This window comes from Pelodiscus sinensis, chromosome 1 (assembly GCF_052426305.1).
Source record: "Pelodiscus sinensis isolate ZL-2025 chromosome 1, ASM5242630v1, whole genome shotgun sequence".
NCBI lineage: Eukaryota > Metazoa > Chordata > Testudines > Trionychidae > Pelodiscus > Pelodiscus sinensis.
This window is the reverse complement of record NC_143052.1, coordinates 289,761,555-289,775,903: the sequence shown is the minus strand read 5'-3', so window position 1 is coordinate 289,775,903 and position 14,349 is coordinate 289,761,555. Positions and strand designations below refer to the sequence as shown.

The 14,349-nt window shown below is 43.8% G+C and overlaps 1 protein-coding gene across 4 annotated transcripts in view; it reads right to left on the bottom strand.

Moving 5' to 3' along the window:
* Nucleotides 1-14,349, bottom strand: part of AKAP11 (A-kinase anchoring protein 11) — a 75,076-nt gene that overhangs the window by 49,049 nt on the left and 11,678 nt on the right. For 3 of the 4 annotated variants that reach the window (XM_075918957.2, XM_075918959.2, XM_089775462.1), the window contains exon 3: nt 2,938-3,054. In XM_075918957.2, the coding sequence (XP_075775072.2) occupies nt 2,938-3,054 (117 nt within the window). Of the gene's footprint in view, nt 1-2,937; nt 3,055-8,819; nt 8,884-14,349 lie in introns of all 4 variants that reach the window. The other variant, XM_075918958.2, reaches the window with a different exon arrangement.

Genomic DNA, 14,349 nt, shown 5'->3' with positions numbered 1-14,349 from the left:
AGGAGATGAAACCGGAATGGAAGACCCCGAGATGTGGTCCGTGAAGGGAGTATGTTCCGGCTCTGAAGAGTGGTGAGATGGTGACGGCGCATGATGTGGAGGAGTAAGAGGAGCTGGGGTTGGAGAGCACCTGAGTGCAGAGTAGTCGGAGACGGATCGTGGTCGGTAAGAATACCGGCTATGGGAATGTCGAAAGTCACGGTCGTAGCGATGGTAGGCGCCATAGCGCGGCGAACAATCATCATGGAAGCTGGAGCGGCTGCCGTACCGATAATGGTACAGGGAGCATGGCGAGCAGGAGCGGAGGTGTGATGCCCTGGATGAGGCAGGAGAGGCAGAGGGACGTCTATACTGGTGCCTGTGATGGGGAGATGCAGCAGCCAGAAACGGGGAGGGCAGTCTAGACGAGCCGCGAGGAGAGCGGCACCGATGAGAAGACTGGCATGGGGATCTCAGTGCCGGCAGAGAAGAGGACGGTGCCGGGGAGAAGAAGCGGGAGCGGGAGCAGCTGCGGCGGCGTGGGGAACGGAGAGCAGCAGGGCTCCGAGGTGTCTGAATTGTGGCATGCGCTGAAGCGCTAGCCACTGAATTGATCGGCTCCTGGTGCGGCGGGGCAGGAGCGATCGGCACCGCGCCGCCCGCGGAACGGGTCGGCGCCGTGCAGTCCGGCACCGTGCGGTGACTCGGGGGCGGTACCGGGGCCGGTGCTGCGGTCGGGTCCGAGGCTGCTCCCGGCGCCGGCTTAGCGCTCGGCGCCGGAGGAGGGAGAAGCGGCTGAACTGATGCTGGCTGGGGAGCCGGTGTCTTTGCAGACTCCTGCAGCCGCTTATGGTTTGAAGCCGCTGAGGCAGGGGGACATGGCTTTGGAATGCCAGAGGTCCCAGGTGTGTCTGCCTGGCTGTCCCTGCCATTAAAGGCAGCTGGCAGGGATCTTGCTGGGGACAAGGTCCTTTTCCTTTGAAGTCCCGCAGTAGGGGAGGAAGCCCTGCGCTTAGGAGGCTGCTGATTCAAGTCAGCCTGCTGCGGTTGTAGGGCTGTATCGAAGAGGAGCATACGAAGGTGCCTCTCCCTGTCTTTCCTGGCTCTGGAGGTGAGCCTTGAGCAATGGTGACACTTCTGGGGGATGTGAGACTCCCCCAGGCAACGGATACACTGGGTGTGGCCATCCAAGGCTGGCATTGCCTCCAGGCAGGAGCCGCATTTTTTAAAGCGGGTCCCTGACATTTGCCGGCAGTCCGCTGCTTGTTATCTTTTGTTTTTGAACAGTAGGTGGCTGTTAAGGCTGATAGCCTGGTAATGGCTCTGCCCAGCTATCTTTTGTTCTTTGTATCTTAACAGTCTGTCTTCTCTTTTTTTTTTTTTTTTTTTTTAAAAAGGTGAATGGAGCTATATATAGGGAGAAGCTGACAGGAGAACAGCTGAGAGGCGGGAGGTAAGAGCCGTCTCTGCTTTCACTCCCGATAGTTCTTTCTTTCTTTGTCCTTCCTCTCTTGAAAGAAACTTTTTTTGTTTGTTTTACTTTATGGGGAAGAGAGGGAAGAGGAAGGAAAAGGAAATTTTATATACAAAGGGAGAACTAGAAGCAGTCTAGTTCTGTGGAGTGAGGAGCGCGGTTACAGGCGTCTGCAGCCTGAGGCGGTGAAGAGGAACTGGCGGGAGGGCCGGACCGCGCGACAGAAAGAGCGCGAAAGCCGTGAGCCTGCGGCACATGCGTGGTCCTGCTAGACACTGCTAATGACAAGTCTCCGTCTGCGGCACCGGGGCAAGCCCAGCACCCATAGTGGAGCACCCGCGGGGACATCCCTGAAGAAGAATATGCCATTTTCACAAAGTTGCTTTTCAGATGAAAACTGATCTCTATGATGAATCCGCTCTCGTTTTGAGTACAGCAAAATTAATGTCATGAACGCGGTTATCTCTAATTATGTCCTACAAGATTTTGACAATTAGGTTACTCTCTTGGTTCTTGTTAGATAATCTGAAATCCCATAATTTATACCCTGAGAAATTTAAAACAAAACTGAACTAAGTCCTTCAAAGTATATTGTAAGGAGTATCTACCACCTTCAATGGCCAATCACAGTGTCACAAAACACAACCTGTTCAAATACATTCATGGTACAAGCTTTAATTACGCCATTTAATTCTTTATATACTATATTAACCTTGGCAGAATGCAGTCTGAAATACTTTTTAATGTAAAAAAAATCTTATTATTTCTAAATAATATAATTTAGCTGTCTTCGCTAAAGAAGGAAACAGTATAATTTAAGTTAACCAGGCCAGTTTAAAAACTGTTTTGAGAGCAAATTTTTGCTCTTATAAGAAGAGGTTAATCTGTGGAAAGCTGCATTATAATTTTTAAGTATTTAATTATCGGTCCTCATTAAGTTATACGCAAACAAAGTCAACTACATGATAAGTTGATAAGGGGTAGCACTGCTACCACTTAATACTGGCTCCAGCAACTATCCCCCACTTTGGCTCTGCATTACATGCATGAGCCAGGACTAAGCCAGCTCAAAAATTTACTTCTGGGGCAGAGAAGGGAAGTGCTGCATGTAGTCAATAATGTTAACTGGTAAGCATGCACTTACAGGTTAATCGTTTAATAGAGTACACTTTTACATCCCTAAAACAAAGCGAGGACATCACAAGAACCTTCAATTCATTTAGTTAAAGCATCTTTCTTGTCTTAAACTTTAGATAACGTAATGTCTCCCAAGAAGTAGAAACATTTACTCTTTTGATCAAATCCACCATTCTTCACTCTTCAAGTGGACTCAAAACTAATTAAGGGATGATGGTAGAGTTTATTTGCAATTCACACTCATGTTCTAATGCACGTTACACAATCCTGCAGCTTCTGAGTCTGTTGTAAACTAAAACATCTTTCATATTTGTACAAGAGGGGTAAGTAGTCATGCCATGACAAACCTCAATACAATTGTCTTGCTCATCCTGCCTTAAATATTCTTCAGCAGACACGTTGCATAATTCTTTTCTGCTCTGCAACAATGATTTCACAGAACGCAGTACACCATCAGTAAAATCCTGAAAGGCAATGGAAAAATACATAACACTACAGCAAATTAAAAACTGGAGTAGAATTTTAAAAGTGGGGTATTTTTTCCACGAACATACAACTCTTTTTCTGAGCACCGTTTCAAAGAACCAGACAGATACAACAAAATCCCCCTATACCTAGGGCCCTACCAAAATCATAGTCCATATTGGTAAATTTCATGGTCATGAGAGTTTAAAAAAAAATCATAAATGTAATTATTTCGGGTGTTTAAATCTGAAATCTCACAGTGGTGCAATTGTAGGTGACCCAAAAAGAAGTTGCTGGGGAGTCACAAAGTTAGAGAGAGAGAGAGAGAGAGAGAGAGAAAGAGAGAGAGAGTGTGTGTGTGGGGAGGGGGGGGGGCTTACCTTTACTTCTGCACTGCTGACGACAGTAGTGAAATATATTGCCCTCATAGCTGGGCAGGTGAAGAGTTGCGACTGGCTCAAGTCTGAAGCCCAAGTCTGAAGGCAGAATTGCCACCAGCATCAACAAAAAAGTAAAGATGGCATGGTATGGTACTACCGGCTTACTGCTGTGCTGCTACCTGCAGAGCAGGACCCTTGGTCAGCAGCCACCACTCTCAGGCTACAGCTAGACTGCAGCCTTTTTCCTTAAAAGCTTATGCAAATGAAGTGCGGAGAAGAATACTGCCGTGCTTTATTTGCATAATTAATTAGCAGCCATTTTTGCGCAAGAGGCTTTTGCACAAAAAGGAGCTGTGTAGACGGCTCCTTTTTGCGCAAAAACCTCTTGCACAAAAATAGCCCTAATTAATTATGCAAATGAAGTGTGGCAATGTTCTACTCCATGCTTCATTTGCATAAGCTTTTGCGGAAAAAGGCTGCAGTCTAGATGTAGCCCCTGGCTACTCACTTCTGTGCTGATGCTGTCTTCAGAGTTAAGGGTGGCAGGGCATTCATGACAAGTATCATAGGCTAGGAAAGGCTGTGCCTCCTCAAATACTCAGGCAAGGCCTCTCCCATGTTCTTCCCCCAGATCCCCACTGCACCCTCATGCCACTTGCCCTCTTGGTCCTTCAGACCTGGGCCACTTAGCCCAATCTCCCAGCACTTTGGGGCTGTTGGCCACAGTGGGTGTGCTCTGGGCCACTGCTCTCCAACCAACCAGCTCTGAAAGCAGTGCAGAAGTAAGATGGTAATGCTGCAACCCTGACACACCCCACAACTCCCTTTTGGGTCAGGATTTCCCATTTTGAAACACTGGTCTCTCCTGTGAAATCAATATAGTTAGGGTTAAACACAGGGAAGATCAGATTTCATGGCCTGAGATATGTTTTTCATGGCCATGAATTTGGTAGGACCCTGCCTTTGCTCTTACAAATTGAACCCGTACACCTTTCCCCTTGGAAATAAAGTTAATTTAAAAATTCTTCTTCCTTTGCGAACAGAGGCAGCTAACAAGGAGTTTTGAGGAGGAGTTCTCCAGGTGAAGGAGAAACAGCCACTTATCTCAAGGGATCCGTGTTCATCTGTAGTGTGTGTTTGGGGATTACTTGCTAGTTGCCTGAAAGAAATTGTGTGCCAAGCTTGCGTTTGTCTCTTTGTTTGGAGATTCAAGTGCTGAGCTGTTTGTTTGAAGGGCCATGTGACGTGGCTGGCAGTTGGAAGCTGTGAGCTTCTTAACGAGGAGCTGAAATCTAGAACCCTCTATTCATTGGTCTAGCTTTAGCCAGGGGCAGGATTATCAGGAAGGCCAGGGCTTTATAAAGCCCGTGAGTAACGTGGAGCAGCTACCAGGGAACTTCGAGGGAGAGCTCGGCAGGAGGTGAGGAATACTCACCATTCTTTAAAACTTTTAACCTAAACTAAAAACAAAACTTCCTGATTTAAATAAAAACCCTGTCAATAACCTAAATACAGTAAAACTCTTATAGTCCAGCACCCAATTGTCCGGCACTCCCGATAGTCCGGCATCAAAATGGCAAGTGCTCCTGACGGAACCGGGATGGAACCCAGAACTGCTCAGGTCAGCTGCTCCCACATAGGTTACAGCAGGGAGCATGGCGTCCTGACCAGCTCATTGAAAAGCCGGCTGGTCAGCGCATGTGCCTGAGCTTGGAGATAGATGTGAGACTGTACCAGCTCTGGGACCCAAGCTTAAGGTTGGGATGGGGGAGCAGGATTGGGTTGGGAGTATGCAGTACCTCCTGATACTCCAGCATATTTGATAATCCAGCACCTCGTAGGTCCCAAAGGTGCTGGATTATCGGAAGTCTATTGTAGCTGTAAGAGTGAATGCAGGCAGAAGCCCAGCTGCAGAGTGGGGGCTATCCTGTTTATTGCACTCAGTGTAGCATGAATGATTACCTGCCCTATGAACAGGTGGCATATGTGTGCATTCAGTGCAAGGAGCTCCTGGACCTCAGAGACTGCGTATGGGCTTTGGAGGCCAGAGTGGCTGAATTGGAGGAGCTAAGGGAGGCTGAGAGGTACACAGATGAGACTTTGCAGGACACTGTAAAACTGTTCCACCTGCGGTCACATAGCCCCTGTGCTGTTAAGGAGGATGAAAGGCTTGCACTGAGGATACGTCTCCGGGGCAGAGAACTTCAGTAGTTAGGAAAAAGCAAGTGTTAGTAATGGGGGATTCAATCATTAGAAATATAGATAGTTGGGTTTGTGATGACCAGGAGAACCGTATGGTGCCTTGCCTGCCTGGTGCAAAGGTTGCAGATCTCTCAAGACATCCAAATAATGTTATGTGTAGTGCTGGGGAAGAGCCGGTAGTCGTGGTACATGTAGGTACCAATGACATAGGGAAGGGTAGAGAGGTTCTGGAGACCAAATTTAGGCTGCTAAGAAAAAGACTGAAATCCAGAACCTCTATGGTAGCGTTCTCTGAAAAGCTTACAGTTCCATGAGCAGGGCCACGTAAGAAGGCAGAGCTTCAAAATCTCAATGTGTGGATGAGACGATTGTGTAAGAGGAGGGATTTATATTTATTTAGAACTGGGGAAACTTTTGGGATAGGAGGAGCCTATACAGGAAGGATAGATTCAACCTCAACCAAAATGGAATCAGACTGCTGGCACTTAAAATAAAAAGGTTGTAGAGCAGTTTTTAAACTAAGGCCTGGGGGAAAGCCGACAGGATGAGACAGAGACATCTATTAGGGGAAGTTCTATTAACAGAGATGCTCTATGTTCTAGTCAGGAGGAGAGGATGGAAGTATGCATCAGATCAAATGAGACAATCAAATGAAAAAGAGTCTAACATCAGGAAATGCCAGACAAATAAATAGTGACAAATTAAAGTGCTTATACACAAATACTAGAAGTTTAAATTGTAAAATGGGTGAACTCGAGTGCCTAGTTTTAAAGGAGGATACTGATATAAAAGGCACCACGGAAACTTGGTGGAATGAGGACAATCAATGGGACACAGTCATACCAGGGTACAAAATATATGTGCTGATGGGGGAGTGGCACTATACGTAAAGAAAATGTAGAATCAAGTGAAGTAAAAATCTTAAATGAGCCAAAATGTTCCATACAAACTCTATGGATAGTAATTCCATGCTCCAACAATAAGAATATAGCTGTAGGGATATATTATCGACCACCTGATCAGGACAGTGATAGTGACTATGAAATGCTAAGGCAGATCACAGAGGCTATCAAATTAAAAAACTCAATAATAGTGAGAAGTATCAGAGTAGTAGCCATTTTAGTCTGAATATGCAAAAGCGACGGGGAGTCCTGTGGCACCTTGTAGACTAAACAGATTTATTGGAGCATAAGCTTTCGTGCCCATGAAAGCTTATGCGCCAATAAATGTGTTTAGTCTACAAGGTGCCACAGGACTCCCCATCGCAATAACAGTGGGGGATTTGAACTATTCCCATATTGACTGGGTATAAGTCACCTCAGGACAGGATGCAGAGATAAAGTTTCTTGATACCTTAAATGATTGCTTCTTGGAGCAACTGGTTCTGGAACCCATAAGGGGAGAGACCATTCTTGATTTAGTCCTAAGTGGAACACAGGATTTGGTTTAAGAGGTAAATATAACTGGACCACTTCAAAATAGTGACCATAATGTAATAACATTTAACATCCCTGTGGTGGGAAAAAAACCCTCAGCAGCCCAACACTGGCATTTAATTTCAGAAAGGGGAACTACACAAAAGGGAGGAAATTAGTTAAACAGAAATTAAAAGGTACAGTGACAAAAGTAAAATCTCTGAAAGATGCATGGAATCTTTTCAAAGACACCATAATAGAGGGCCAACTTAAATGAATACCCCAAATTAAAAAAATACAATAAGAGAACCAAATAAGTGCCACCGTGGCATAGCAATCACGTAAAAGAAGCAGTGATAGATAAAAATATCTCTTTTAAAAAGTGGAAGTCAAATCCCAGTGAGGAAAATAGAAAGGACCATAAACTTTGTCAAATTAAATGTAAAAATATAATAAGAAAAGCCAAAAAGGAGTTTGAAGAACAGCTAGCAAAAAACTCAAAAGAGTAATAGTAAAATGTTTTTTAAGTACATCAGAAGCAGGAAGCCATCTAAACAACCAGTGGGGCCCTTGGACAATTGAGATGCTAAAGGAGCCCTCAAAGATGATAAAGTCACAGCAGAGAAGCTAAACAAATTCTTTGCTTTATTCTTCAAGGCTGAGGATATTGGGGAGATTCCCAAACCTGAGCCATTCTTTTTAAGTGATACATCTGAGGAATTGTCCCAGATCGAGATGTCATTAGAAGAGGTTTTGGAATAAATTGATAAACTTAACAGTAACAAGTCTCTGGGACCGGATGGCATTCACCCTAGAGTTCTGCAATTTCCCATTTGAGTTCTTTCAGAACTATTAATTGTGGCTTGTAACCTATCCTTCAAATTAACTTCCATACCTAATGACTGGAAGATAGTGAACGTGACACCAATATTTAAAAAGGCTCTAGAGGTGATCCTGGCAATTACAGAGCAGTAAGTCTAAAATCAGTACCAGGAAAATTAGTTGAAACTATAGTAAAAAATAAAATTGTCAGACACATGGATGAATATAATTTGTTTGGGGAAAGTCAATATGGTTTCTGTAAAGGGAAATCATGCCTTACTAATTTGCTAGAGTTCTTTGAGAGGGTCAACAAATATGTGCACAACAGGGATCCAGTGGATATAGTATACTTAGATTTCCAGAAAGCCTTTGACAAGGTCCCTCACCGAAGGCTCTTAAGTAAATTAAGCTGTCATGGCATAAGAGGGAAGGTCATGTCATGGATTGATAACTGGTTAAAAGACAGGAAACAAAGGGTAGGAATAAATGGTAAATTTTCCTAGTGGAGAGAGGTAACTAGAAGGGCCCCCTATGGGTCTGTCCTGGGACCCATCCTATTCAACTTATGTATAAATGATCTAGAGAAAGGGGTAAGCACTGAGGTGGCAACATTTGCAGATGATACCAAACTGCTCAAAATAGTTAAGACCAAAAAAGACTGAAAGAGTTTCAGAAAGATCTCACTAAACTAAGTGATTGGGCAACAAAATGGCAAATGGAATTTAAAAGTAATGCACATTGGAACAAATAATCCCAACTATATATACACACACAATACGATGGGGACTAATTTGGCTACAACTACTCAAGAGAGATCTCAGGAGTCATTGTGGATAGTTCTCTGAAAACATCCACTCGCTGTGCAGCGGTGGTCAAAAAAAGCAAATAGAATGTTAGGAGTCATTAAAAAAGGAATAGAGAATAAGACAGAAAATATCTTATTACCTCTATAAAAAAAACCATAGTATGCCCACATCTTGAATACCGTATACAGATGTGGTTGTCTCATCTGAAAAAAAAGATATATTGGCATTGGAAAAGGTTCAGAAAAGGGCAACAAAAATTATTAGGGGTTTGGAACAGGTCCCATATGAGAGAGAGATTAAAAGACTTAGACTTTTCAGTTTAGAAAAGAAGAGACTAAGGGGGGATTTGATAGAAGTTTATAAAATCATGACTAGTATGGAAAAAGTGAATAAGGAAAAGTTATGTATTTAGTCTCACAATAAAAGAACTAGAGGTCACCAAATGAAATTAATAGGCAGCAGGTTTAAAACAAACAAAAGGAAGTTTTTCTTCACTCAGCTCAGTCAACCTGTGGAACTCCTTGCCAGAGGAGTTTAACAGGGTTCAAAAAACAGCTTGATAGATTCATGGAGGTTAGGTCCATCAATGGCTATTAACCAGGAAAGGTAGAAACGGAATCCCTAACCTCTGTTTCTCTGGAGATGGGTGACAGGAGGAATCACATGAGGATTACCTGTTGTGATCCCTCCCTCCGAGGCATCTGATATTGGCCACTGTCGGCAGACAGGATACTGGGCTAGATGGACCTTTGGTATGACCCAGTATGGACGTTATGTTCTTAGGAAAACAAAAAGTGAGGAGACTTAAGAAGAATATATTCAATCTCCCACGCAGCTACTGAAAAATGAAAGAATAGGGTTCAATGTTTATGTTTACCTGGAGACACTCATGAACAGAAGATCACTACAAATGTTTATAAGACAGGTACCTGAAAGCCAGTAGAATATGACAATTATTTAATGAAGATAAAGAAAAAAAGATTCAGACTTGTTTAATATATCCAGAATTTAAAATCTATAGGAAATAAAGGTTGGCCAGAGAAGACAAAGAAATAAACAAAATTGTGTGGCTGACAAGGTCAGGAAAAAAAACTTGGTATCATATCGTATTATCACAAGAGAGTAATACTTCAGAGGCCACCAGTTTATAAAAAAAATCTAGATCTCCTTTATTTTTGTAAGCAGTGCTAAGGTAATTCCTGAAACAGAGAACTGCAGTTTAACTGGAAAATACACCTACAAAACTAACCAACCGGAGCTAAATTTTATGCAAAAAATTAAGTAAATGAAAAATTAGTGCAACCTACTGAATATTAAAGTACAGGAGGCTCCCAACTTGCGACACGATTGGTTCCGGAGGAAGCATTGCAAGTCAGGGGTGTCTTAACTCGAACCTGCATTTACAGTAGGCGCTGTGCACCGTTGTAAATGGAGGCCGAGGATGTAAGTCAGGGGTTTCCAGCCCCTCTACACTTACAAAAATGGTTGTAAGTGCGGGGGGTCGGAACTTGGGCGGTTACATCTCGGGGACCAACAGTACAAACTTAACAATAAAGTTACCTAAATTTTGAATAACTTCTGAAAGAACAGCCAAAGTAGCAAATAAACAAATTTAATCCAGGAATGTTTGAGCTGCCAACATACCATCAGGAAAAAAATCACCACTTTAAATTAAAGTTTTGTCTTATGACTTACAACTGAATCTTAAACACTGCTGCAGAAAAATGGTATAATGTGCCTCTTCATAAGATACCGAATAATTCCAGTGTGGGCAGCACTGACAACTTTGTATTCCTTGCGATTGGAGACTGACAGTACGTCTACAGAGCACTGTTATTCTGAAATAACAGTCTACATCTGCACTACAAACTGTTTTCAACATAATGTCAAAATAATGTCAAGCTAGAGGACTTCTTACTCCAACGACCCTCATTTTACAAGGAGTAAGGGAAGTCAGAGAAAGTGCTCTTCCTCCAACTCCCTGTGGTGTAGACAGTGTCGAAAGCCAAAATAAGCTATTTCGACTTAAGGTACACAACTGACGCAGCTCAAGTTGCGTAGCTTATTTTGGCTTTAGCCCAGCTGCGTAGGTGTACCCTGAGGTAGCATCTTCAAAGCTGTCAGACAAAAGGAAAATATAAGCATCGATTATCTAAATAAATGCATTTCAACATTCCTAAACGTGTAACGGCTGAAAATTTCAACAGTTACACATTTACATGCAGAAGGAAGGAGAGGAGCAGGAGGGAGCTCATATGCACGGGCAGCCAGCTTAAAAGCACATGGTCTCCCACTTGCCCTCTGTAACCATGAAGGTTAATTGGCTCATTGTTTAACTGTTTACATTTTCACATCCCTAGCTGAGAATGAAGATGCTTAACACTGTACAAGTTATGCTACCCATGTTGATGCGGTGATTTTCTCCTGGATCATTTGCGCTCTCTCAGAATATTGTACAACTAAAATTATTATTTACATAGAAAGATAATAGTAAGCAAGCAAAATACAAGGGTAAATCAAAAGTATCCACAATATATTTATTAAAATTAACATAAAAACAAACAATACAGAACTCATAAGTGTATCATTTTTCAACATAGTTCCCCTGCTTTTCATCACACTTGGTTCAGCGTCGCACAAGCTTTTGTATGCCTTCAGAAAAAAAATGTTTTCGGCCAGGCGGCAAACCATGTATGCATCGCCTCCTTCAAATCATGGTCACTGGCAAAATGATGGCTTCTTAAAGCACCTTTGAGGGGGTCTCTCTGATGTTTGCTCTCCGGCTCATAGTGGTGGATCCATGTTTTATTACCAGTGACAATGCGACTCAAAAAAGCATCACCTTCCTCACGATACTGGTTCAAAAGGTGGTTACAGATGTCCAAACAGTTACGCCTGTGCTGTTCTGTGAGTCGTTTGGCAACCCACCTTGCACAAACTTTACTGAAGCGAAGTTTGTGGTGGATGATTTCATAGGCAGAACTGTGACTAATCTGCAGTTGGTTTGCCACTTCATCAACAGTCATCCTCCTGTTTTTGAGAATCAGTGTACGGACTTGTTCAACATTCCTTTCAGTACTCGATGTGGATGGGCGCCCTGATCGTTCATCAGTGACACTTGTTGGGCCATTCTTTAACATGTCAATCCATTCGTACATACTTCACTGCGGCAAAACACTGTCACCATACTATGCTGATAGTCTTTAATGAATTTCCACACCTCTTACAACTTCAGCCCACAAAAATCGAATCACTACATGCTGCTCTTCCTCGGTGCATGTTGTAAGCAGAGCGGCCATGTTGACTCCTCTAGTGGTGAAAGACATCTGAACAGTCAATGCCAAATATGTCACTACAATGTAGGGAGGTTCTGTGCTTATGGTTGTGCGTGAATTCAGCAGTTGGGCCAATCGCAAAAAAAAAAAAAAAAAAAGAGCAACAAAAAAAAAGATATGAACACTTTGCGGATACTTTTTGACTTGCCCTCATATTTTAAAATTAAATTAATGCAGTGTTTTGTCCATCTGATATAAATTAGTGTCTTATTTTGCTATTCATTTACTATTCCTACTCCCATTTAATATTTCTACTCCATCCTACTCTCCTGCATGTTTTTCAGTTGAAGTTTTCCTCTACATCCTGTCCACTTTCTTGGTCTTTTCATTTCTGCTATTTCCATGTGCATACTGCCTGGTTTCCCTGGACATCTTCACCTATGGTTAGCTCCAGTCCCAACAACAACTTATAGATTGTGTCCTAAAATTTTGGTGGTGGCTAGTAGCCATTATCAATAAATAAATAAATAAAACAGTCTTTCTACATTATCTGGTCAATAAGGACAACTAAAGAAGCAGCTAGAAACAAGAAAAGCCAACATCATGTGATCTGACAACTCTTTGCAAATGGCCAAGGGTCCATAGTAGACTATTATCCTAACATCTCATTTAAATAACTAACCAGTAAGCCTGGGCTTATTGGTTAATCCTAATGACTACACGCAGTCCCCCTTGCTGCCTCTTTATAAGAGGCAGCAAGGGTGGGGGGAGGCAGGGTCTGGTTCCCATGGAGCTGCCTCCCCCCTCAGCTACCTCCCAGAGGCAGCAGCATGGGGAGCGATGGGAATTGGCTGCCCATGAGCACCAGATCCCACAGAGTCACCGCCTCCCCCGTGCACTGTTGCCTCTAATAGGGAGGCAAGAGCATGGAGGGTGAAGGGAGCAGGCAGGAGTCAGTATATGCAGGAAGCTGGCTTTCGAGCCACCTCTCCATGCATATCAGTTCCTGTACAGCAGGAGGCAGAAGCACAGGGGAGGGGCAGGCAGGAGTTGAAATGCGCGGGGAGCCAGCTTTTAAGATAGCTCTCCGTGTGTGCTGCCTATGTGGAGCAGCCTGCCCCCGCTTGCTGCCTCCCACTGAGGCAGCAGGAGGAGGAGGTGCAGGAAGCAGCCACCTCCCCTTTCCCCAAACGTCCTCCACACTGTTACGTCTGGGAGAGACGGGAGCCAGTCCACACCAGGAGCTGCCTTCACGTGTATGTCAGCTCCCAGAGACATTGAAGTGCTTCAATCATGTCAGTGGGTGCTCTCATCCCTCCTTGTGGTGCTGGAGAGTTTGACATACATCAAGCATACTTAGCTCCTCATCCCAGTGTCAGACATGAATTAGGATGTGAAGGACTAGTCGACTATTCAATAAGCAAATGCTTATCGGATAGTCGACATGCTAGTCAAATAGTCGCTTCTCACCCCTTGCTGTCTCTATCAGAAAAAGACAGCAAAGGGGGTGGAGGAGAGGAGGAGGTACTTCAAAGTGTCAGTGCTGCTTGAAGCCTGGGGCCAGTCCCTAGGCTCCACGCAGTGCTGCTGCTTTGAAATGCTGTGTGCAGCCCAGGGCCAACTGGGGTGTCTCCAGTTTCCTCATGGTGTTTCCAAGTGACAGCACCTCATGGAGCCTGGGATCAGCTAGGAACTCCCCCACTGATCCCAGGAAGCGCTGCCACTTTGAAATACCACGGGGAGCCCAGCGTCAGGCTGCACACAGCATTTCAAATGCCCAGGATCAGCTGGAGTCCCCAGCTGATACCAGGCTACACATAGCACTTTCACCTTGTTGCGACACTTCAAAGGCAGAATCGCCCAATTGATTAGTCAAATGGTCGATGCAAAATGCAACTACCAGTTTTGCCTGTTACACACCTGCTCGGTTTTCCCTTTGATATTTAAATACCCACTTCCTCATTTTGTTCCCCTCCCCCCATTTATTTTGGTGCTGAATATACAACACTCCGGTCATCTGAAGAAGTGGGCGAAAGCTCATGATACCATCTACATGTTTTGCTAGTTTTTAAAGTGCTACCATGCTATTTGTTGTTTTTTATGTTTAATTGCAGTTAGACATCTGAGCTTAGCCCTGTGAGGCAGGATGGTCCCAGAGCTCAGGCTCCAGCCCAAATGTCTACACCACAATTCAACAGCCACTTAGTACAAGCCCTGCAATCTCAAATCAGCTAGCACAGAACAGACATGTGTTTTTAATTGTGGGATAGCTATAATCAATGTGTTTTGTGCATGCTCTGACCTTGCCCCTTGTAAGCTACTGAACCTCTGAACTGCTCCTCTCTTGTGAGCTCAAAAGAAAAAAGTATGTGAAAGACCATAAGGTGTTATATA